The sequence below is a fragment of the Pygocentrus nattereri genome, chromosome 14 (assembly GCF_015220715.1).
Source record: "Pygocentrus nattereri isolate fPygNat1 chromosome 14, fPygNat1.pri, whole genome shotgun sequence".
NCBI lineage: Eukaryota > Metazoa > Chordata > Actinopteri > Characiformes > Serrasalmidae > Pygocentrus > Pygocentrus nattereri.
Window position 1 is genome coordinate 4740492 of NC_051224.1, and position 25193 is coordinate 4765684.

Below are 25193 nucleotides of genomic sequence, written 5' to 3' on the forward strand. Positions count from 1 at the left end.
ACTCTTTTACTACGAAGCCACGCTGTTGTAACACGTGCAGAATGTGGCTTGGCATCGTCTTGCTGAAATAAGCAGGACGTCCCTGAAAAAGACGCTGCTTGGATGGCAGCAGATGTTGCTCCAAAACCTGTATGTACCTTTCAGCATTAATGGGGCCTTCACAGATGTGCAAGTTACCCCTGCCATGGGCACTAACACCCCCCCCACACCATCAGTGATGCTGGCTTTTGAACTTTGCGGTGATAACAATCTGGACAGTCCTTTTCCTCTTTGGCCCGGAGGACACGACGTCCATGATTTCCAAAAACAGTGTGAAATGTGGACGCGTCAGACCACAGGACACTTTTCCACTCTGCGTCAGTCCATCTCAGATGAGCTCGGGCCAGAGAAGCCGGCGGCGTTTCTGGGTGTTGTTGATATCTGGCTCCCTTTATACCCAATCATGACACTCCTGTTTCCAATTAACATGTTCACCTGTGGAAAGTTCCAAACAGGGTTTTTTTGAACATTCCTCAACTTTCCCAGTCTTTGTTGCCCCTGTCTCAACTTCCTTGGAACATGTTGCAGGCATCAAATTCAAAATGAGTGAATATTTGAGAAAAAAAAAACAAATTTTATCCGTTTGAACATGAAATATCTTGTCTTTGTAGTGTGTTCAACTGAATATAGATTGAAAATGATTTGCAAATCATCGTATTCTGTTTTTACTTATTTTACACAACGTCCCAACTTCACGTGGCGTGGCGATGAGATCGCGGCTCAGTAAGTTGTGACCACGACTTAACCATCTCGTTCCCACGCGTTACCAAGTCGTGGCCACGCATGATTTTTGATCTATACAGGATGACACCAGCGGGGCTCTGACCTCGGTCTGACGTCCTTAAAACAGTCTGTCAGTCCTGTCATCACTCTCTGATTAGGCACGTGAGTGTGGCCCATCAGGTGAATGACCGGTTGTGCGCGTGCAGTCCCTCAGCGCTGGTCAGCCTCTGTGGGGCTCTGAGGGATACAGAGGAGATAGAAGAGCTGGCGGTCGGACTTTCATTGACGAATCTCTCCTCCTGGAGCTGCTGTCCTGTGGTTTTTCACTTCATGTGCTAGTTCCTTCTTTTCCTCCCTCTTTCAGCTGATGTGGTCATGGCGGCGGCGCCGGTCTGTCTACTGAACCGCCTTCTGCTCCCCGGTGTGCGGCCGGTCTCGCGCGTCCAGCTCACTTGGTTGTGTGGCCGCCCGCGGAGCCACAGCACTGCCTCAGGTGTGTATGTGTGTGTGTGTGTGTGTGTGTGTGTGGAGCGGCTAGCGCCGTCTGAAACCGCCTTTGAGTAAAAAGTGTTTTACCTCCAGCTCAAGCAGGACAGCAGTAGCGTCCTGAGGCGAGGCAGAAGTTGCCTTCCTATTCGAATTCTGCCGTTCCACCTTAAATCGTGCCCCGGTTCGATTCCAGCGCCAGAATCGAACTGCTGTAACGTTGCCATTTAAGGTGGAGCGGAAAAAAATCGAACCAGCCTCGTCCTCGAATGAAAAACTAGCTAACGACCACAGGAAAAAAAAACAAAACCTCTCAGCAGCTCAAGTCCAGCGTTCTCGACGCAGGAGGTGAAGTTTGTAGCGCGGTTCTTCTGTTTTTGTCGGTTTTTTGGCCGAGTGCTCTTAGTTTAAGGGGTGAATTAAAGGAGGGGGGGAAGCTGAACCGAGTAAATAGAGTTGGGCTCCGAGCACGAGAGACCGGTAAACAGAAAAGAAAAACTGTTAAAACTGTAAAAACGTGTCTGTGAGGCTAGTCTGACGGTCCGGCCTGGGTAAAAACAGTTGTGACCCCCACTCAGCTAAACTAGGGTGGCTCTGTGTCGCTATTTGGGGATTTGTCTCCGATTCGCTCTGAGAACCGCTATAATCCTCTCTATTAGACTGGAACCGTGCAGCCTGTCCGTGTTTCACACTGCCCCCGCGTGGCCTGTCGTTAAAATGATTAGCTAATTGTACACTTAAGTTTTCTCGTGCTCTCAATTGGACGAGTTCAGTCCAGTGTGCGTTTAACTCGAGCTGACCCGCGGTTTAAACCTAACACGACTTTTTAGTAAACCCAGCATCTGTCTGTCTGCACAGCAGCTGCCGTGGCAGTAACTGCTTCTTCTCTAGGTTCATGGACTTGTGCGCAGGTCAACGTTTGGTGGACTTTACTTCACTGAGTATTTTCAAGTGAGTCCCTTTCTGCCAGGCAGAGGAGAAAAACAGCACAGCTGACCCTCGTCCTAGCAGCAGCATGTCAAAATATGGATTACGTGTCTAGAAATAATAACTTTCCTCACAATGTTTACTTACTATCTCGAAATAATGACTCTGACTCACTGTGTTACAGTAATTTATGTTTTTGGCTTGTGCTGAAATGCTGTTATTCACTTTAGAGAAAGCGTTTAACCCAGTCCTCTTAACCAGCTTAACCAGGGTTATTATAGTTATTATAGTTAACTAACGCTGTTATTAAAACCAAAACTAGCAGTGGAAAAATGTGTTTATTAAATGATATAAAGATAAAAAGCACAGATTTCTAAAAAAAACTACATCAAAACTGTAATGTCTGCTGTAAAATTAGCAGAGAATAAGTAGAATTACTGAAAAAAAACCCTTTAGTATTAGTTTAGTGCTGAATGAGAGTTTTGAAGTGTCTTTGTTTTTAAGGAAAGCTCGAGTCGAGCCGAGCTGAGCTCAGTCTACTGTTGAATTCGTTTAATTGTACTCTTACTATCACAGCTGTTAACCGTAATGCTCAAAACTAAAACGGAAATAAACAAGAAACTAGATCTTTGACTTTACATAAATAAAAAAGAAAACTAACTATTATTATTAACTATGAACTATTTACTATTTGGGGGCAGTCGTGGGCTGGAGGTTAGGGATCTGGCCTTGTGACCGGAAGGATGTTGGTTCAATCCCCAGAGCCGACAGTCCATGACTGAGGTGTCCTTGAGCAAGACACCTAACCCCCAACTGCTCCCCGGGCGCCGTGGATAGGGCTGCCCACCGCTCCGGGCAAGTGTGCTCACTGCCCCTTAGTTGTGTGTTTACTAGTGTGTATGTGGTGCTTCACTTCACAGATGGGTTAAATACAGAGGTGGAATTTCCCCAGTTGTGGGATCAAAAAAGTATCACTTAACTTAATGAACCCTTGACACTAAACTAAAGTTCAAAATGGAATAAATAATGAAATGACGAAAATCCCATCGTTTAGGGATGAAGGAGAAATGTGGGTCGTCTGTGGAAATGCTGACGAAAAGAAATCATCTCAAGATACAAATATTCCAAGAAAAGTCCATAATATTTATTTTATGAAAATAAGTCATTATTGTGATATCACTTCGAGATGCTAAGTAGATATATCAAAGCCTAATAAGGAGGGGGGAGGGGGGGGGGCGTCTCTTTTCTCCTGGAAGAAATGAAAATGCATACATTAAAGTACATTAGAGAGGAAGAGGAAGGGGAACGTACCTTTTACTCTGTTTCAATGAGTTTTTTCCACATTTAAGCCTTTAATCATTTAATGTAGGGTGGCTGTATTACTGTATGGTTTAGGGTACGTTTCCTCTTTAATCAGTGTTTGTGTAAATGGTTCAGGATGTTGAGAGGCCTCATGCAGTGGAAGTCAGACTGATATTAATGGTGTTGTTTGTATGTGTAGTACATGCACACAGACATACTGAAGTACATTCATTCTTATTGCTTTACAGCATTATGTAGAGTAGTGAAGGCCAAAATCAAAACGAGTGCAGTTTTTCACCTGCAGTGCATGCGTCTCCTTACAGCAGACGCAGTCAGCACTGCTCGAGTTCTAACACGCTCATCTGCTGCTAAACTCATCCCTTCACCACTAATCTATGCCAAATATTTATCTGCCCTCAGGGTGACTGTCCCTCAACTTATCAGCAACCTTAAATGCACTTTTCCTGTCCACTGCTCATAGTGCTGGGTGATTGGCCTGCTGGATAGCCAATCAGAGCTTTGCCTGTGTTTGTATCTATGTGTGTGTGTGTGTGTGTGTGTGTATCTGTGTGGGGAATGCTGTTAATTTGATCAGGCATCAGCACTGACTGTAGACATCACATGCACATCACGTCCAGCAGAATCCCTCTTAAATCAAGTGTATGTGAGTGAACGCATGCAGGCGCATTAGCGTGCACTCATGAAAGTATAAAGTAGGTCCAGCTGAACAAAGTTCACCTGGCCACCTTTAGTCGGGGGAGAGATGACATCAGGGAAGGTGTTTGTCAGTAAAATAGACGGATGACAAAATTCATTTCATAAGAAAAAGATTCATGGAAAGAAATGAGTAAGGCTCCAGGCTGCGTGTGTCACAACAGCAGCTAAATGATTACAGTGCCAGGGGTGGAAAAACCACAGAAGATTATACTTAAGTGAAATTGTGGGTACTGTATCTAAATGTTACTCAGGTAAAAGTGAAAAACGGAGCCAAAAATGTACTTGAGTGAGGAAAAAAAAAACCTGTGGACAAATATGTGAGCAGAACTGAGATAATAAAATGTGCAGCAGCTGAACTGAGAGAAAATTCTCCTGGCCATTGAGTTTTTTATTCTGAAAGTATAGAAGAAATAGTGGAGAAACAAGTGTGTTTTGTATCTAGGGGATTTAATCGAGTACATGTTCAGGTTTTAATAATACTTAAGTATACTACATATGTATGCACATATATTCCAAAATAATACTTGAGTACAGTACTCAAGTACTATTACTCAAGTCCTTTTGGACCTAGTTGAGACTACTTGTGTAGTGACATAACCTCCAATTCAACAGAAAAAGGAAAAAGCATTAAAGTTTAGGTTTAATTTCAAGAAATGGTTGGACTAATTCTGTTGGCTGTAACTCGGAGGAGTTATGAGGTTTTGATATGACAGCAGCCGTATGTTGGTAGCATGTACATCAGTTTTACCAACCCAGTATTAACAATAGTATTAATGTTAATAATCTACTCATGGTCTTTTCATGGTTAGACAGCAGAGGGCGCAATTGTCCACTTAAAAAATACTTATTCAACCAGCATCACTGACTGCAGACATCAGTCCATCATGAGTCTTTACTGTCAAACCGAACACTTGCAAAGTCTCACAGCGCCTGTGAAATTTGAGGTTGAAATCTGTCAATGCTGTAGGTATTCCCGGCGTGAAAGAGAGGACACTGGTTGCTGTCAAGCCAGATGGGGTCCAGAGGCGTCTGATAGGTCAGATCATTAAGCGCTTGGAGCAGCGGGGCTTCCAATTGGTGGGTCTGAAGATGCTGCAGGTGAGTGCTTCTTCTCAGCGTGTTAATGTCTATGAGTACATAATGGGAAATTTGTATGGCTAATAGTGATGAACTGTGCATGACATTCTTCTGAGTAGTGATCATTACCTACATGTTTCAGGTGTCCGAGGAGTTGCTGGCTCAGCATTATGCGTCTCTTCATAGAAAACCGTTCTACCCCAGCCTGCTACGCTATATGACCTCAGGCCCCGTGGTTGCCATGGTGAGGGCCAAACTAACAGCTGTCTGCACTAAAACCACCCCACCCAGCATTTTTAACTGCTGCCCTCCTCCCTCATTTCCTCTGTCCCTCATATCCACTCTAGATAAGCACTGCATAGACGGTAAAGCCCCTCTAGACTGTGATCCCCTGTCCATCCTCTCACACCATCCACTCAAAAAATGGAGTTGAGAAAAACAGTGATCGGTGTGATGTTTAGACCATGATGGCCAGGAAGATGACGCACTCTTGGTGTGGGCCAGAGATGATATGAAGGAGGCGACAGTTCACTGGTTGAAAAATGAACGGGAGAGTAAATAACACTCAACATGGGAAGGCCCCGCTCTTCCATAAATCGAAAAACAAATAAATAAATAAATAAATTCTATGTCATTTGAGCACAGTAGCTGCCCTTTAAGTTGCATGAAAATGATCAACCATGCTTTAAAATGAGTGACTTACACTGCAAGTAAATTCCATTTTTCCTTTTCCTGTAAAGTTTTGTTGTTGGAGACTTTTTTTAATATATTTTAAATTCTTTTTAACAATGTAAGTAATATTTAGTTGTTTTACATTGAATTTCTGATATAAAATTGTGGATGGAAAAGACGAAATGCTTAACGCATCAAAGCAGACGGGCGCCACAGTCTATATAATCTGTAGATGTAGAAAAGTATTTGATTCAAATGTGCACAAGTGAGGTTTACACTTGAAACTGTGCATGAACAGTTGAAAGATGAGACCCTCGGTCTTCTGTGACTGAAAATTACAGGCCACAGACATGGCCAAGATGTCCACTGAGTGGACAGACCTTCTAATAAGGACTTTGAATGGACGTAAACACTACTGCTGTTTTGCAGCATCTTTTTAGAGACTCTGTCCTCATTCAGTGCAAGTCTGCAGAGGTTTGTAAAGGCCCGCCTGCTAAGTTAAAAGTAGTCATGAAGTAGAAGGAAAGAATAAGGTTCCAAAAAAAAGAGATTCTCAGATTCCAGGCATTTTGGAATTGAGAGTCGACTCCAAAGCTTTGGAATCGGTTTCACAAAGTGATGCTCAAATTTGCCCACACCTGGGCCGTGTTCAATCCGCTGATAAGACGTTAATATGTTAAGATCTTTTGTCATTCATCAGTCATACCACCATCGATCATAATGTGTTATGAATTTCCATCAATTCCTATTACTTGGAATCAGAATTGATGTCACTGTGCCTGGAATTGAACAGCTGTAGGTAAAGGCTCAGATGACTTCATTACATCTTTCCAGGTTTGGGAGGGACACAATGTAGTGAAGTCCACACGAATGCTGGTTGGAAACACAAACCCAGCTGAAGCTGCACCTGGAACGCTGAGAGGAGACTTCAGCGTTCATGTTAGCAGGTATGTAGATATACACATATTCCAACGTGCGCTCGAACCAGGGGCGTAGCCAGCCTACTAGAAGGGGTGGGTCTTCTCCCTCAAAATGGACCTTTTTTTATCACAGGCACCGTGTGTAGGTCAACCTTTGGTCTGATACTACTGTTACACTGTTAATCACAGCAATAAGCCAGTCCTGCTTTTCTCCTGCGTCCCTACTGCATCCAGCACTTCCACTACCATTAAACACTGCTATGGAATGAGCGTCGGTAGTGTAGGTTTCCTATTTGCCAGCTACTCATTCAAATTTTCCATTCCACCTTAAATTTATATTTATATTTTGCCGTGTGTACATGCTGTGCTGTTTAAAATTTCAATAAACCGCTGGCAAATACCGACTTAGGCGTAATTTTTTTATGCTTCACCAGCTGTTCACCAGCTGTTTTGAATAGCTAATAAAATAAACTGAACTATCAAGAAAGCTACAGTGGAAATAGACCCACTTTCTGACCCATTCAGTTTTATTTTTCCTTATTTTTACTGACCGATGCTGCCGGCACTTAACACTAGACAACACCCAGTGGTGAATAAGTAATGTTACGTCACCAGAGAAACTGAAATCAGTGATTTGTAATTACCTAAGTACTTTGAAAATGCCTCGATTATTTCATTAATAATTTATTAATTAAACTATCTGTAGGCACAGTACAGAAAGTGCAGTGTGATTTGGAGATTTGTTATTTTTGGTTAAACATCAGTCGACCCTCCCTTGGCTACACCCCTGCACTCATAGTCTCAATTCTAGGTTGACGTATATAAAAATATATAAATCTTTGAAATCTGATACATGAGTCAAAAGTTGGAATTTACTTGCTGGAAAGTAGTTATTGTACTGACAGTGTTTTATACAATAGAAGTTTATTTCAAGTAATTACAGAAGATAAGCATCATGCAAAATAAAGTGTTAGAATCTAAACATGCCTCTACATTCCTCAAGCCAGCCCTCCCTTATCTGAATAACCCCTTACATATCTTCCCAGACTGTTAGGTGCTTTTGGCTTTAGACTGTCATTTCCTTTGGGTGCTGATTTAATTCAGAACTTTCTTCTGTGTTGTATTAATGTTTGCAGGAATATTGTGCATGCCTCAGACTCTGCTGAGGTGGCACAAAAAGAGATCTCGCTATGGTTCCAGCGCTCTGAGCTGATTGACTGGGAGTGCTGTGACCATGGCAACATCTACCATCCGTGAGGGACTGGCCTGCGGAAAGTGCAGGCGCCGTAAATTAGCACCCATGCCGTATGCGTAAACATGTGAGTTCGGACCACAGTTTAAACGCTGGAGCGTTTAAGCAAACGCATCGTGGGGTTTGAAAGGAACTCAGCCTGAAAGCATGTTTTGGAAAGTAAAGTTAAATTGCTGTAATGTTGTTCTACTGCTACACTGTGACCGTATTCAAGGATCTGATCAGTTTTTTGCTGAGTAATTCATAAGTTCTTGGATTGCTTTTCACAAATGTGTCAAATGTTAAATTTGTGGTATATAAAATATTGGAAAGTAGGGACGTTTGAAAGTTAAAGCCAAACACAATTGATGTTCCTGATGTTTCTTATAAGCAACATTTGGACAGAAGCAGCACTGTGCAGCCGTTCTGATTAGAAACACCTACTTACATTCACTCACATATTACTGTAATAACAGCTGTGAAAAACTGTCTTTTGATGTTTGATAGTTAGATAACTGTGCACGGTGAAACCTCCCAGTTTTCCTCACAGATATCAGCTACTTGTTCTTCTCAAAATAAAGGATGTTTCATGTGATCTACATCGAAGGGCATTCCATAAAACATCCCAAATCTGTAATTTTATATTTGATTTCTAATTGTGAAAATGGTTTGGAAGATGTCAGTCAGTATTTCCCAGTTGTGCTTAACATGGCTGTGTAGGACATTAGTGGTCAGAAGATTTGTTGACTTTAGAATAAGTATAGTCGATAATAATATGGTGCTCCAAACTGAGACTTCACTGTAAGGAAGCAAAACGCCTTGTATGGAATGGTCCAATAAACGTTTAAAAGAAGTAGTTGCTGTATTTATTTAACTTGTTACTGTCATTTACTGTCAGTTACAGGTTTTAAAGTTTAGCACGCTGAATTTGAACCAATAAATAATTGTACATATTTTTCTTTTTCAGCTTTTTTTGGTTTTCTTACAAAGACGAAACAGAAATATAAATGGCCTAAAAAATGAACGAAGCAAATAAATATTTGTGTGTTTGCAGATATGTAAGGTTTTTCTTTAACACATTTAGTTTAAGGGGATAGGATAAATTCATGCACAGCTCATAAAAAAGCCTGAATTTCATATGATGTATGATAATTGATATATACAAGTATGGTTCTAATGGCAATACCATTAAAGTTTATTTGAATAGGTCAAATGGTTGAGGCCTCTTTGGGTCTTTTTATGAGGCATCTGCAATACTTTCTTCACTGCCTCTAAAGACATGAGGACTTTTTAAATAAGTATTTGTAAATGTATATAAAAGACATTCTTTCTCATTCAGTTTGTAAACTGAAAAAAAGATTAGAGCCCTACCATCATAAAGTCGTTCACATCGCAGAGGAACTGACTTGGAGTGAACACACCACACGGGTGGTAAAGAAGGCACAACGCCTCTTCCACCTCAGGCGGCTGAAGAGGTTTGGCATGAACCCACACATCCTCAGAACATTCTACATCTGTACTGTGGAGTGTTCTAACAGCTCCAGCACCTCCTGGTACGGAAACTGTACTGCCATTGAGCGGAAAGCTCTGCAGAGGGTGGTACGGACAGCCCGGCACATCACCGGCGTCCAGCTCCCAAACCTTTTGGAATTGTACACCAGCCACTGCCTGAGGAAGACCAGGAGGATTCTGAAGGATTCCACCCACCCAAGCCACTGTCTGTTCTCACAGCTGCCGAGCGGGAGGAGGTACAGAAGTATAAAGTCCAGAACCAGCCGGTTCCGAGATAGCTTCTTCCCCCGGGCCGTCAGGCTGCTGAACAGCCAGTGGTGCTGGTGTATCGGTCTGTAGGCCTGTCACTGCACCTCTGAGTCACCATCTCCATGGACAATCACCTCCTCATCCACACCAACACTCACTCGGATCTTACTGCACCTTCAATCCAGCAAATCTGTCCTCACACATATAGACTGACATCTTGATCATCCTCTATCCGTATCCTGTACAATCTGGAAGATTCTCTATCAGTATCCTATCCCTGAGAACCTGCATCTCATCCATCATCTCCCTCAGACTAACTGCACATACGGAATGAGAACAGCACATTACATAGTAACTTATTACTACACAACTGTACATTAGAATAGTGCAATACGAGTGTATATTCAGAGTCAATGTATATATATGTATATATATTTAAATATATATAAATGTATATATATTTTTTCCTTAGATATTTATTATTTTTTGTATTTAAATTCTATAAAGGGGCTACGCCCCTAAGATTTTCACTGACTTTCCACCTGTGTAAATGCAATTTGACAATAAATGTGATTTGATTTGACTTGATTTATACCAAGTTATACCATAATCTTTCCATCCCAAATACAGGGTTGTTCTTCTAGGAGATGCTAAGTCAGGACTGATACACAGAGGGGACGGTATAGATATTTTGAGGCTGAGCCACTTCATGTCCTTCAAAGTTTTCAGGGTGTTATTAATGACACAGGCTGTTGTCGTGGGTGGCATTGTCTTGGTATCGTTTATAAAGGCAATATTCTTTTCAGATTCAGGTCAAAAAACGAGCCACACAGTGAATTTTACAGTCAAGAACATCCTTTTATTCAATCAGTTAAAGGTTCTGCTCTTTTCAAACTGTTTTTCTTATTATGGAAAAGAAATTGTAATTAACACATGCATTTCACCATGAGCTCTGGAGGGTGTGTCTAGAAAGAGGGCAGCTGCTTTTAGGGTAAGTGAGGAAGCTAGGGGCTGGGCTAAAGGCTGCTGGGGAATCGATCTACTTCTAAACGCATCCCAATGCCCTACACACTTTAAAAACAAACAAACTCAAAAGGAAATAGGAAAGAAAGAAATTTAAAACACGGATGGTCAGTGCCAGGGAGAGACAGGGCTCTGTGAGATTTCTTTGCACAACACTATGGCTTTCACATACTCCCATCTCTCTTTATCGTGGCTGATACTGCTGCTGGCTTCATGTACTCAGGAAAAGTAAAGGTTTGCATATTTATGTGGGAAACAAGCAGGCTGAAACACTTAAGCCTGAGGTTGATTTTGCTGGTGGAGTTTCAAGGCGTCTTTAATTGTCACTACAGTCCAGGTCCTGTGGCGTGCAGCATTTAGGACCGCATCACTTTGGTCTGAGGGCTTGGCTCATAATCGTAGATGACACTGGGGTTTTGGTCGGGATTTCCGTATTCTTTTACCTCTGAGTCCGTGCCTCGCCCTTGGCTGAACCATTCCGTTATAAGGTGCTTAGTCATTTCAGGTATTTTTTCCCCCCTCAGGTGTTTAAATAGCTGGTCTCGTACAACCACTAAAAAGGTGCATCATCCATGTAAATTCTCAACACGGCATCTTTGCTGCCTAAATACGCAATATTGACAAAGATAAAAACGACACCAAATTTGGTAAAAAAGAAAAAGAAAATAAATAGAATCAAAACAAGAGTTACAAACCTAATCTATCCCAGCAGCCAAATTCGTTCCCTCCACCCGTTCCGATGTCAACCAGTTTCTTCCTCCACTGTGCTGGAATCCTTTCTCCCTCATCCACCCTTCGATTGGACATCCCGCCAGAGCCCACTGGCGTAACTTGTTCACTTACATTAACTGTTCAATGGAGAAGCTGAAGAGATCGGTATGGTATACAATGTGAAGCATACAGACAAGAATAACATGTGAGCTAACTGCATTCTGCTCAGACAAAAGTTTTTGCATTTTTTTTTAAAAACCCCTCCATTCAGTGAAAATGGGGTGGGGGGAAGGAGATGGTTATGCGACTACAGACTACTCCAGTGTCCAAGAGAGGCAGAAGAGTACAGAGGAAGGAAAAGCAAGACAGAAAGGACTTTTTTTGTCGTTTTTTTTTCATTTTTCTTAATTATCAACAATAAAAAGAGGAACTAAGTCACACCAATTTCCTTTAGTACTATATATACTGCTTCGAAGAGCTCGAAGAAGGAGAGAATATAAGAGCGGGTTGGAGGGGGGGCTTTTCTGAGACGGGCACTCAGGATTACAAGATGGAGTCTGTGAACAAAAGGCACTTTTTAGGGACAACCTTTAAGATGCTCTGAGTCTAACACTACATCACGAAACAAATATTTAGAGTAATTTACAGTGGGGACCAGGAGGGGGGGGGGGTGTTGCTGGGGGAGAGGGGGTGGGGTTCACTTTGTAACTCAAAACATTTTCAGCTATCGAAATATCGATCCGATTGGTTTCCACCAGTGCTTGGCATGAGACGGGAGTCTACTAATCAACTATAGCTACCATTAAAGAGTTCACGTCACGTCTCCACATTCTCACACGTTTATTCGCGCTTAGTTCTGCTGGTTTCGAGGGCGTTCGAGCTATTTTGCTGCATCTCCCAGGAAAAGGGAAGATCTTGTCATTGAGTTTGAAAATGGTTGAAAAATTCTATATACAAAAGCCAACAAAGCACTAGCTTTGAGCGGGATAATGTCTTCAACAAAACTGACTAGGAACTGTCATGGTTTGTAATTCATGTGACACTGGGCCACCCAAACCAAAGGCAGCTGCCAAATGTAAATTTCTGCTGTTTCAGCGTTACTGTAAGCATTGGAAAACGGACACATTTTTCAGGTCAAGCGTTTGCTTTTCATCACTTTATGTGTTTGTTGACAGCGGAGATTTGATCCACCCTCTATAAGAAAAGGTTGGGAGAAAAATGCCTTTTGTCACAACCTCGACTAAAATGAACCCCTCCCCCTTTAGTAAATACAAAACAAGAAATAGAGTAATGCATGTTTTTTTTTTTTCCTAAAATTTGCTTTATGATAACACTTGTTTTTCTTTCTTATTTATGTATAATAGAGTCTGAATGTACTTTATTCCATAAAAAGCACCAGTTTCATTTAGTGATATATATTTTGATGTGTTGCAAAACTGTTTCTTCAGCCCTCCCAAGTTTTGAGAACAAATTATTACAAATAAACATTAAAAAAAAAAGCAAAAAATAAAAGGAAAGATTAAAAAACAATTCCCAAAACTTACAAAGACTTCTTTTTTTTTTTTTCTCTCCGCCCTGTAGTTTAGAGTCCCGGACCTTTTGGACTTGAAACGATAATAGAAGGATTTTTTTTTTCTCCCCTCTTCTTTTACACCCTCTAACAATCTAACAGACAAACACATTTTCTACCCAAGGCATTGCACATGGCTCAATCAACATACATTTTTTTTTTCAATTACAAATACTTCCCATCCAAACACAAAAGAAATCAAAAGCCGTATCTTTCTCCTCAACACTACTGCTACTGTTTCCTATAGAAATGCAATTTATATAGCTTTTTTTTCACGGACTTTTCTTGTTGGACTTTTCTTGTGGTGAGTATATAACTGGGTATTGGGACTGGTACTTCTGAACAAATGACTAATTTGTTAAGATGACTCATGACTCTGCCATACTTCAGAAAATAACTAGACTGCCACTGAGCTTATTACGCAAAACAAAAAAAATGTATATATAAATATATATGGATATCTCCTGTATATATAAAGATGTCTGTGATTAGTGAGCCGTCACTTGTTTTGCTCCAGACATAAAAATTTCTCCCTCCTCTATAGCTTATATGTGAGAAAATAACCTGAATTCATGTTGAACAAATTGCATAATGGGAATACAGAGGCACTTCCATTGATTAGAAAAGAAAAGACCATTGCCATCATAATTCTCATTTAGCAATGCTAGTTCCTCTACCAAGCTGATGACATGGCCACCTTCCGGCAACAATGCTTCCCTGCAGTGAGATACATGGTCAGGCAGTCCAGTTATTTTTTGAGGTCATTGATTAGAGCTGACTGATGGAATTAATGCTTTTAAATCAAGGTCATTTATGGCAATTCCAGAATGAATATCTAAAGGCTGATTAAGATTGCCCTATTTAAAATCAAGGCTTCCCTTTATAGTCAATCAGCGGAAGGTGTCGTGTGCGTGTGTGTCTGAGGCCGTGCTCTGAGCTGTTAGCCTTCCCGAAACGTGGCTGAATTTTTAACGTGGGTTGAGCCCTGTCTGATCAAAATTTCCCCCAGATACCCCGCTCCCCCTGTGCATAACTACGATATGTCCGACATTCTTTTGCTCCGCAGCATGGCCTCGTGTTCTTGGAACACGGCCGTCTGGGAGAGTAAACAGTAAACTCAAGACAGAGAGGAAAGGGTGTCTCTGGGCTGTCTCTGCCAGCTGTTAAAATTCCTTAGGACTTTGAAGACGCCTCATTATAACAATAACACAAGGAGCTTCGTACGAGTTGTCGTAGAATGTCTCAAGAGACAAAAAGGCATAGTAAGGACATCTGATTTGGAATGTTCGGCAGGGTAAAGAAGCAAAATAGTCGACTTTTTTTCCCCCCACTGTGACAAGTTCAAAGCATCAGCTCAGAGTCACGGCAGTGAATGCGAGTGTATGCGGTGTGTTTGTGTGTTGGGATTGGCATTCACCCAATAGGAGTAGTGTTGGTATTCAGTTGGCACTAAGGGCGAATAGAAGGCCTGAATTTGACTGTTTTTCATTGGACCGATTCTATAGGTAGTTTTTGTCCAGATCAAAGTGTGGGGCAACAATGCGTGTTTCCCTACACGGACATATAAAGAGAATGCCCTACGAATGTGGACTTGCATCTGACTAGCTGTAGTGTGTGACGTCCACTTTCCTGTTTTACCGCAATAGATGTGCAATTTTTTTTATCTCCACCTTTCCCATTTTCAATAGTGCACAAGAGTAGTGTTTTATTTTCCGCCTTTTTGTAGTGCAATACTTTAGCTTTTACTTAGTTGCTTTTTGAAGTTATTGTTAGGTTGGCAGTTAAAAGGATGGGCAAATAGAGACCAGTTTCTTTACTGTCTTCTGACTATATATGCTGTCAGAATGGGGAGTATTAGCTACCTTTAGCTTCAACTCTGCTCTGGAAGTCAGTTCATTTAGCGTCTCAATAATTTGACGTCCCGTTAGTTACTAAAACCATGCTTTTTGTTTTCTTTTTTTTTCCTTTTATTTATTTTTTTTTACTAAAACCTCACCATTGTTGATGTCCCCAGCCATTGCACATTATATCCTTGTTCCTAAGTAACAGATTCTGTTTGTCCTCTTCAAGTTGCTCCTTTGTGTTGCTGTTTTTTTGTTGCGGTTGTTTCCGTGGTTTTCGAGAGATGACTGCATGTCCTCCTTCAACTTGTCATGGGATCCTTTTGTGTTTAGTGTTCTTTTTTTTTCAAAAAGGAGGGAGGGGGTCATCATTGTAAAGGCTAACTACACCAGATTGGAAGATTCCAAATAATATCAAGATTTTCCTGGTTTCCTTTGTCGTTCTGTCGGGGCAAAAGGGTCGGAGGGCATTTTCAGGCGGATTTTTTTCCTGTTTTATGATTCCAGATTGTAGTGATGGGATTTTAATTGCTTGTTGGCAGGCAGGTTTTGTCAGAGGAACCAAGACTGTTGAAGGAAAATGAGAAAAGAGTCAGGTTTCAGCAGAAACACAATGGAAAACACCACTGAGGCCACATGATCAGGAGTCTGGACATAGAACAGGCTGAATGTCAAATCTGCTTGTCCACTAGATGTCACGCTTGTCTTGGTCTGGCCTGGTTGGCCTCTCTCTCCCCACCCTGTCCCTGTCCTCCTATAGAGGTCTGGAGAGCTTGAAACCTCTTGGCTCAACAGCATTGTCATCGTTACAGTCTAACTGCAATCCAGAACCATTTTACTAGCTACAGTATACACAGTATACACGCTGTCATGATATGCCATGAATATCCAAACCTCAACTGATAAAATGGGCACAATAACACAGACTAGCATGCTATTTATTGTTAAGGGGCAAAGTTTTGTAAGTACAAAAATACTCTGTATCATGACAGAGCTATCACATCAGTGCAGAACACGCCTTTCAGTCTGTGTTTGTCAAGGCTGGCAGTGTCTGGCAGCCTTAGTGTGAGAGGTAGCTGGCGTGCCCTGTCTGAAGATTGGGTTTCTCCAGCCCAGCATGTAAAAGCGAGTAGAAGTGGGTCGCCGCCTCTGATCTGAGCTTGAGAGAACATTCTGGAAGTCAAGTCTTGGAAACACTTTGCCTCCGGAGAAGCGGCTTTTGTTTTGGTTGACTCTTGCAGGTCAAACAAACACCCCCACCCAACACCACCCACCCCCCCCGCCCCCAAACGCCCTCCCTCCTCGTGCTATGGGGCAGCAGCTAGAGCCAGTAACTCTTCCCCCCCATGCTCCACTCCTCCCTCTCTCGACTCTATCGCTCCCTGTGTAATCCTTGGCAGTGGTGAGCACCCTTTTTCTTAGCCCACCCCCACCACTTTGAAACCACCCCCCCACGCTCACCCCCGCTCAAGTTCAAGTTCATCTGGCTATGACATCATGTCTGGTTGCTGTGGGCAACCAGACAGTCAGGACGTGACTTCTCAGTTTGCAGGCCTGTGCTGAAACTCTCACCCTCTCTCCTCTTTTGCATTGCCTTCTACCCTGTGTTTCCTGGGACAGGGTGCTGTAAACCTCTCGCTTCGCCACCAGGGAGCTCCTCGCGCCCACTTTTCAACTTCAGATGTAAAGTACCCGAGTTACCTCAAGCTGACTTTTACACTGGACTTTTGTGCACAGATATGTACTTTCCTGAGGAATGCGCCAAGTGACTTCTACATGCTGGTGTGTCAAAAAGCAGCAGGTTTAATTTCTATTAAAATCATTTGGACACTGGCCTTGAAGGACGATGAGTTAATGGTGTCGGTGAGAAGAAATCAAAGAATAAAGTGGAGAAAAGTGGAAGAGACGTCAGACCTCTAATAAAGAAACAAAAAGCAGAAAGGGAAGACATACCCAAGATGAGGGGAACAGCAGAGAAAGGAGTAATGAAGTTGACCGAAAAAAGTCAGAGGAAGATTAAGCAACTGATTGACAGAGAGAGAGAGTGCAAGTGTTAGAGTTGGAGCTGCAGCTGAAGACAGCGACAGCACCTCGCTGTAGAGCTTCAGATGGCTGCCATGTGTTGTGGAGCAGGCTGGCTGGGAGCAGGCCTGGGGCGGGCGTGGTTTACACAGTAATGAGTAAAGTGCAGCGGGTAATGGAGGAGGCCCAGTGTGGCGGCTGCCCACTCGCAACGCTGAAATCAACCTCCGCTGCTCCACTCCCACCGAGAACGCCTCAGCCCTCTCGGGCCTGCTCCAGATGGGCCAGATAAACATACTGTAATGCTTAGTGTACACAGGAGAGGAAGCAAGACGAAGAAATAAGAGAGAAGCAACAGAGACACCACACTGGAACACAAATTATGGTAATGAAGTGTTGAGATAGCTTTAAAAGCGCTCTTGTCTTTGGAATCTACAATACAAGTAGTACAGTGGCACTCTGCTGTATTAATTTGCCTGCCAAACTACTACAGATCAGAAGTGTAGATTAGAGTGCACTAGAGGGAATGTTTTCAATTCAGCAGGTTGTAAACAATTTTATGGTGAGAAAAGAAAAGCTCCAGTATTATTGTATTCACCTGTGTCTGCTGGGGGATGTTTAGAAAGTTGTTGTCCCGTGATCCGATGCTGACAAACCTGTTGGGAGCTGTGGGGCCTGGCGTGGAGTATGCTAGAAAGAGAGAGAGAGCAGACAAAATAGATCAATAACCTGAGTAAGTCTCACCAAACACTCACACGAGAAAGAACTCTATTTCGATAGATCAAGATTTATGAAATTATATAATCACTGCCTGAACAGTTTTTTTTACAAGCTTCAGTTATTGCCTTTAACAGATGAGAGGTAGACATCTGTTGGATTTCTTAAAAGGACGTTTTCTGCTATGACATAAGCTCCTTCTTTATGAGAGTGTATTTACCATGTTCACAACCATGTCGTGTGATTTCTACATAACAGCAGAAAGAAACAGACTCAGTAGGCAAGCGCTAAAGGTCAAATTTAGGGCAGTCTGAAGCTGATGGACTCAAACAAATGTCTAATTTACAGGGAAGTTGTCAGATAAGTAAAAGATTGAATGTCACCATGTTGAGTCAGCTAGCTATCCTTCTAACAGTCAAAAAGACAAGGAAATGTATTTCGTTTGAGGTGCACAACATTACCCAGCTCTTGCCAAATTGTGTCAGTTAGCTAAATTAAAGGTCATTTTCACTGAGTGAAGCCAGATTATTTGCCACACAAAACCCAAATTTTGTCCAACTTATGCAAGTTATACAAAGGTGCATCTCACTGAATGCCCAGAAGCTAAGAGTCCAATTAGTGAACTGACAACTGATACAAACAGACAGACTCTATATACATGGGTCAACGTCATTCATCATTGGTTCGCTGGTAGAGAGCCTCCCCATTTCTGAGAAACACCGCATCACCCTCAGTTAACAAAGAGAAATGGGTAACACTTTACTGGAGGTTACTGTTCATAAGGCTACATGATATTTATAGAAGCTTGTCATGACATAACCCCCCCAAAAAATAAATAAATGCTTATTCCAACAGGTCTCAATCAATGAAGCAGCCTTTATAACAGATGACGCCTATTAGAACAAGCATTTACAAACCTTCATGTAGGGTTACGTGAGTTGTCATGGCAAGCCGATGTAGGTCCCATGTAGCCTTGTGAACAGTTAATTCAGTATCCAAGCTGAATTAAATCAATTTAAAAATGAGGTGGATGATGCACGTGCACAAAGGATATTCAGAGGGATGCACCTTTAGGACTGCAGAAAGGTTTGATGATATTAGCAGGATTGAATGTATGTATCTACATGTTTATGAATACGACGTTGTTAGCATTTTTAAAGGGTCAGTTAGACGTAAACAGATGAAAGACTTTAAGACACTGACAATAACAAAACTAGATTTGAAATTAAATGAACAGAGATTAGAAACGCAAAACAAAACATAAATAAGACAAAAGTGCTCCGTCCAGTGCCCCCTCTGTGGTGGGTTTTAAACTTGATGATGCCAATACCATCTTGCCCCATACACCTGCTCCTTTTTCAATAGCCCCACAGTACAGATCAAAGACCAGTTGCTCTTTTTTGCACAAGTTAAAAGCAGCACAGCTCTAAGCAAATCACCACTGATAAGCATATCACCACTGATCTTGGATCAGCACTGGAGTTGGCTGATCACATCTTCTCATTCTCAACACAGCAAGCTAACCCGCAGCTAAAACGTAATCAAACGGAACTCAAAGCAAGCCAACGTAAAAGTCAAAGGTACAGTACATGGGTTTCGTTGGTGTCACCAGTCTGAACTGTGTTTGTTATGGATAGGCAAATGAAGAATGTGATTAGAGTCCACATTAACTGCCCTAAATTTGTACCCTTCATTTAATATACTGTGGCTGTTCACCACAAACTAAGCTGGCAGCAAAGACTGTTTTTAACTGACGTCTTGTGGATGAAAAAGGGGTGCCCAAATAGCTGCTACAACGGGGTTACACTGGGCCTACTACACTGAGAAAGAAATATCCAAAGACAGAATCAGTAGAATATTTCCATAGTAATTTTGAATTTAACCATTAGCCTGGACTAAGACCTCGAGTGGGGGTGCAGCTTTTTATTCCAAACCCCAGCAGCTAGCAACACTGAGCTAATTATAACCCTTAGGGAAGGCTAGAACATGGAATGCTAGTTTAAGAGATGTCAACTAGATGAGAAGGGCCACAAGAAGACTGGAAATAAACAGAGAGGTAGTGCTTGGGGCGACCTTGAGGCTTCTGATAGGACAGGTGAGGCCCAGTTGTGGCCAGTTGGGGTCACTGATTGGATGGTGAAAGCCCAGTTTGGTCTTTTTGGTGAGATGGGCAGGGAGGGGGGGTCACTTACACGGAGATGCGGGCGAGGTGAGTCCGCCATCGAGGGGCGTGCTGCTGGGTTTAGAGTCGGGCATGGGGAGGGGCACTGGACGCGCCACAGGGGGGGGCGGAGGCAGTAAGAAGGAGCCGGGCATTTTGCTCTGGCCGCTCCCGTTAGGCTGCAGACGACACAGACAGGGTCAGGAGTGCGGACGCCGCCCGACACCCCAGCAAACGGCAAGACGATGTTGGCTCGCTCCAAGAAAGAAAATGTGGGAGGTGGGGGAGGCGTGGCTGAAAGTGGTGGGGTGTTGAAGGGGGGAAATAACCAAAAAGATGGCGAATGTGCATTGGCTTTGGTTATGAAGGGTTGTATGTGCGTATATATATGTTTGTGTGTTTGTGTGTGTGTCTAAATTATAGATTCACCACAGGCACAGAGACTGGAGCCGTGAAGGAGCTGGACAAAATCAAGATGGAGGTCTTTTAAACGATGGTGGAACACAAAACAGAGGGGCACACGGATGGTCCACAATAATGAGATCAACTGAAAAGGGCAAAAAACGAAGCAGCCACTTCCACAACATCCAAACTGATGGCAAAAGCAGAACAGAAGGAAGAATGTGTATTGCACTGAAAATGTGTGAAGGCTGCTGCTGGTTGTGGTGCAGATGAGGTTTTATTGAAGAGGTGGGCAGAGAAGCAAGAGAAGGGGGGAAAAAACTTCAAAGTGCTGATAAGAGCACATGGTAGATAACGACAAAACCAACAGTCTTAAACACAAAGGCTTGTCTTTTCATCTCAGCTTGTACTCCAGACAAAAAACCCCACAGACTTATTCAGTGTTCGTGAGAAGACAAGACAGAAACCTCTTGAAAACTTCGTTATGACTGACCTTGTCATTTCTCAACAATGAAATGGCCTTTCATCAGGCATAAACAAACTGTGATATATGAAGGAGGCAATTATGGTTTGAAAGATGTGTGAGGTATGCAAATTCAATGCCTTTTGAAATATACTATTAATACAAAACTGATATTTTAATAGGAGAGAACATCCTGATGATCATCAACATGGAACAATGACTTGCTATAACATGTTTGCAGGAAAGGAGTGGGGAATCTGCATTCCGTTATATAGTTTGAAAGAAATGCAATTTAAACAAAAACAACAACAAGCTGAAAAATCTCTGCATTGCAGGAATTCCCGTATGTGAATTAATATCGGAGTGTAGGCTCCTAGCTCTTACGGAGCTGCTTTTATGTATAAGGGTTAGTCATTTTCATTTGCAAACGTCTTGCCAAGTTATTTAACTACTTGCTTGCAGTGGTTGTATATGCACGTTCGCCTCTTAATGTTTAACAATCTCAAGCATTTTGCCTCAGTGTTCAGTAAATTTCCTCAACCTTTTCTTCTGCTTTCCTCTCACTTAACCATCAAACCCTTCATGAACTGAACCATGTAAACTAACAGAAGGCAAAGTGCAAACCGTGGAGCTGAAACATCCAGCTATTTATGCTGTAATGTCCTCAAATTCAGTGTCTGAAATCCTAATTTACTACCGGTCCTCTTCTTTTTATATTAGCAGTAAATCTAAGAAGAATGAAACAGCTGTTTGCAGTGCTGATAAATTGTAGAAGCCCACTGGCCTTGTGTTCTGGGGTATGGCAGCTTTATTGGGGCTTACCTGGCCGCCAGCCTGGCCCGATCCGTCAGCACACACAAACTGCACAAACTCCTTGAGGGGGTCCTGCCCAGGGTGGTGGTGGTAGCGAATGGTGGGATGGGTGAAGTATGGGCTGGACTGCTGGATGATGGAGGGAGAGGGAAAGTGCAGAGAGGAGGCTGAGGCACGGGGGCTCCCTGCAGAGAGAGAAGGACAGACAGAAAGGTTAGCATTAGACACACAAGTAAATTCAGAATAGCTGAAAGTGAAAAAGGCCTCTCTGCACAAAGGCATGAGTTCAAATAACTTTTTCCTTAATGACTCCAAACAAAGGGATACACTAAGGGCTTTAGTCTGGGAAGATGTGAGAGAGCAATGTGAGCTAAAGTAGCATGAGTCAGTGAGACAAACCCAGTGAAGTGTTATTATATGTGCACACATACACAAAAATAAACACACACACACACACACACACACACACACATACACACACACACACACACACACACAGTTCTATGTGATACAAGTACTGACAGCTGGTCTCCCTACAATTGTTTCAGTGTCTAAATGTTATGCAGTTATGTTACCATGGCCAGCATAACCTTTTGTCATTTGAATTTCCTGCAGCTGGCCTGTCACAAATTGTACAACTTGAATCTTCCGGTGCTGGATTTAGTTTTCACTGGTAGGTATGGCAATTGGGTCACATTGACTGCTTAATTAACTACCAGTGACGACAAAATCTGGAAGTGGTGTTGAAGACCTCTGCCTTAAAATATAAATAATACAAATAGTAGAAAAAATAGTTCAGTAAAAAATCGAACCTTTTGCGTAACTCAAATATAGTCAAACAGTCAAGACATGTTTGGTGTCTGATAAACAGAATGGATTAAATTCACACTTCAATAAAGCTCCTATTACTGTTTTCAGCCATGTGATGTACCGTTGTCCATTTTACTTCAGAAACCATCTTTATGCCTTAAGGCCTTCGGGGGAAAATAATTGTATAAATATGATTTTTCATTCCCACGACCCTGAGGGAGATGTGGCTTAGAAAATGTGTGTGTGTGTGTGTGATTTTTCATTGAACTACTTCTCTCTTTGGGGGTGAGTGGAAGAGAGCACGGGCTAACCCATGCTATTTCTTTCTTTATTTTAACACTGGGTCTCCCTTCATCTTGATTGGTATGGGGGGTGAACCCTCACCCTCCTCTCCTGCCGTGCCAGCCTCGTTTCCCCCGGCCCAGCAGGCCCTCCAGCTGCCCGGGCAAGGCTGCCAAGCGCCCCCGCTCACCCAGACGAGGGCACCTCACTCACAGCCAAAGCCTTGCACCCTCCCCGGCTCCCCCACACAACAGTCTGCTCCTCTTCCCTTCTCTTGCCCGCCTTTCTTTCTCCCTCCTTTTAATCCCATTAGGGACTGGGCAGAGGCCAGGCGCGCTGGTGAGGGCGCAGAGGCGCCACACGCTGCAGACCCTCCGGAGCAGGGCAACAATAGCCCCAAACACAATCAGGGAACACAAAAACAACGCGTGGCCGTGGTACAAAGAGGGTATATGACATAAGGCCCAAACCGGATCTAGCCGCGTATCACGGCATGCGGGAAATGAACTGGATCGGAGGCCGTGAGGAGACAAACACCAGAGCCGAGACGGTTCAGACAGACAGCAGAATAACACTATTTAGTGCAGAATCCTCTGCCTCACCACAGCCGCTCAGCCAGTTTTGGACTGGTGCAGTGGTTTGAAAAAGCATTTAGGTTTCTTTTATTATTGATCAGTAAAATAAAAAAAAACCTGAATACACTTTTTATGTTGGAATGCCAGCTCATTGGTAAAGACTGAAAAAAGCTGCTGCTTCCACGGCCATAAAGGCAGCTTCCGCAAATTCGTTTAAAGTTCTTGGCTACATGGAGAACAATTTGCTTAACTATTGTAATATAAGTATTATTTACTATAATGTATTCATGTCAAAAAATGACACCTTTTTTTCTGGATGCCTGGGAAAACCATAAAAGAGATTAAAAAACATTTGGCACGCTGTGTTTTGATACTTCCTTTGTTTTGGTAGTAATCTTAAATTTCACAGCAATGGCACAGGCTCCAGTATTCTGTATGTAGGGGAGCTCTGACATTAGTGAGCATTTTTCATGCCTTTCGAATCATCCAGGTCTTCTACAGTAAACAGTCCGCTTGCTTGTCTTTCAGTGTAGTTTTGAGTCGGGGCTTGTATTTGGTAAGTGTTTGTTGGATTAAGTGTTTAATGGTTTGGCTTGGCAAGTCGTTTTCCAGAAAATTCTTAATGCCACTGCCAAATCAAGATGTTGATATAAAGGCTTGAAGTTGTTTGAAACATACCCGCATTCCAGATTGGCCCGTTACAAAAGAATTCAGACTTCCTGTGGAGGGCATCATATCACTCGGAATGATATAAATAAAAAAATAACAAAGACTTTAAAATCATTAACAAAGCTTTTCTTTTTTTGAGAACCTCAAAGCAAACAGAGAGAGACCTGAATGAGTCCAAAAGCATACAGTTGCACCCTGCAGACCAGAGAAAAACAGTCCACTGCCAAAAGCAGAAAGAACCCGACCACAGACAGACAGACAGACAGACCAGTCTTTCATTTTAAAAATAAATAAATAAAAGGGACAGGAAGAGGGTGAGGGAAGAACCCAGAAGTAGATGAAGTAGAAGAGATCCCAAACACTGGAGCCCGAACCCAACTGGCTAGCGCAAAAGATGGCCTCAACCTCTTCCACCAAGCAAAAGGCGACCCAGCACTTTGTGTGAGGGCGTTTTTTCTTTTTTTTTTTTTTAGGTAGGTGGGGGGGTAGGGGGTGTGTGTGGGGGCTCTGAACTCTCACCTGGTCTCACTCCTGCCAGCATGGGCAGTGGGTGGTGGGTGAACGGCATGCGGGCAGACCTCGTCTGGCCGGACAGAGCGCTGAAATCGAATTTCCCCGGCTTCTTAAGAGAACCAGGCGACGAGAGTCCTGGCAAAAATGGGATCAACAGAATGGCAGAACAGAGATAGGAGGTTTTAATGAAACAGGCTCTGCGTTCGGATCTCGGCTTGATCTGTATGCTTTAGGAAAAAAATCACCTCAGTTGAAGCAGGAAAAGGATGGGAGAGGGAGGGAAGAGCTCTCTAGGCAGACTTTCAGTGGGGAAAAAAATAGCTGGGGTTGGGGTTGTGGGGGGGGAGGCCATGGAAAGGTCCCGTGAGACCCCATTTACTTTTATCTGTCTGTCTGTATGTCTGCCTGTCTCACTACTCCACAATGACACACATACATACAAGCAAATACACACACAGTCTCCTCTGAACAGCCATAGGACGCACACATATGACTATGGATATGATGGGACACTGTTAAATCGCATTTTTACAACTTTGTCCTGCCCCCATTGTAGGGAACTGTATCAACTAATCGCCAGAAACCAACAACTCAGAATGGCGCACAGATTATTTGAGAAAAACGAAGTAGGTCAGTGCAAAGTTGAGGTATTTGTAACGAATTATCTACTTCTGAGCCTGCATTTCAAGTCACTAAGAGGATCCAGCAAGGTCATTTACATACTGAGCCGCTGTGTTGTTTCCATCCGATTTCATTTCTCCGGGAA

At 42.7% G+C, this 25193-nt stretch overlaps 2 protein-coding genes across 17 annotated transcripts in view; one reads left to right on the forward strand and one right to left on the reverse strand.

The window, feature by feature from the left end:
• Nucleotides 1-902: 902 nt before the first annotated feature.
• Nucleotides 903-20515, forward strand: nme4 (NME/NM23 nucleoside diphosphate kinase 4). Of its 2 annotated transcripts, none has more exons than XM_017720247.2 (5): nucleotides 903-1255; nucleotides 5162-5292; nucleotides 5414-5515; nucleotides 6778-6890; nucleotides 20324-20515. In XM_017720247.2, the coding sequence occupies exons 1-5, from the start codon at nucleotides 1138-1140 to the stop codon at nucleotides 20388-20390; spliced, it is 531 nt and encodes a 176-aa protein (XP_017575736.1). In that variant the 5' UTR covers nucleotides 903-1137; the 3' UTR covers nucleotides 20391-20515. The 2 variants fall into 2 exon arrangements, with proteins under 2 accessions (XP_017575736.1, XP_017575735.1); XM_017720246.2 differs by lacking the exon at nucleotides 20324-20515 and adding an exon at nucleotides 8000-9047 and having other exon boundaries at nucleotides 905-1255.
• Nucleotides 10693-25193, reverse strand: part of nfixb (nuclear factor I/Xb) — a 180763-nt gene continuing 166262 nt past the window's right edge. For 9 of the 15 annotated variants that reach the window (XM_037544653.1, XM_037544650.1, XM_037544652.1 and 6 more), the window contains 5 exons: nucleotides 24434-24562; nucleotides 21588-21763; nucleotides 19932-20079; nucleotides 17621-17712; nucleotides 10693-15567 (listed from right to left, as the gene is read on the reverse strand). In XM_037544653.1, the coding sequence (XP_037400550.1) occupies nucleotides 15553-15567; nucleotides 17621-17712; nucleotides 19932-20079; nucleotides 21588-21763; nucleotides 24434-24562 (560 nt within the window). In that variant the 3' untranslated portion in view covers nucleotides 10693-15552. The remainder of the gene's footprint in view (nucleotides 15568-17620; nucleotides 17713-19931; nucleotides 20080-21587; nucleotides 21764-24433; nucleotides 24563-25193) is intronic. The other 6 variants (XM_037544660.1, XM_037544658.1, XM_037544659.1 and 3 more) reach the window with 3 other exon arrangements.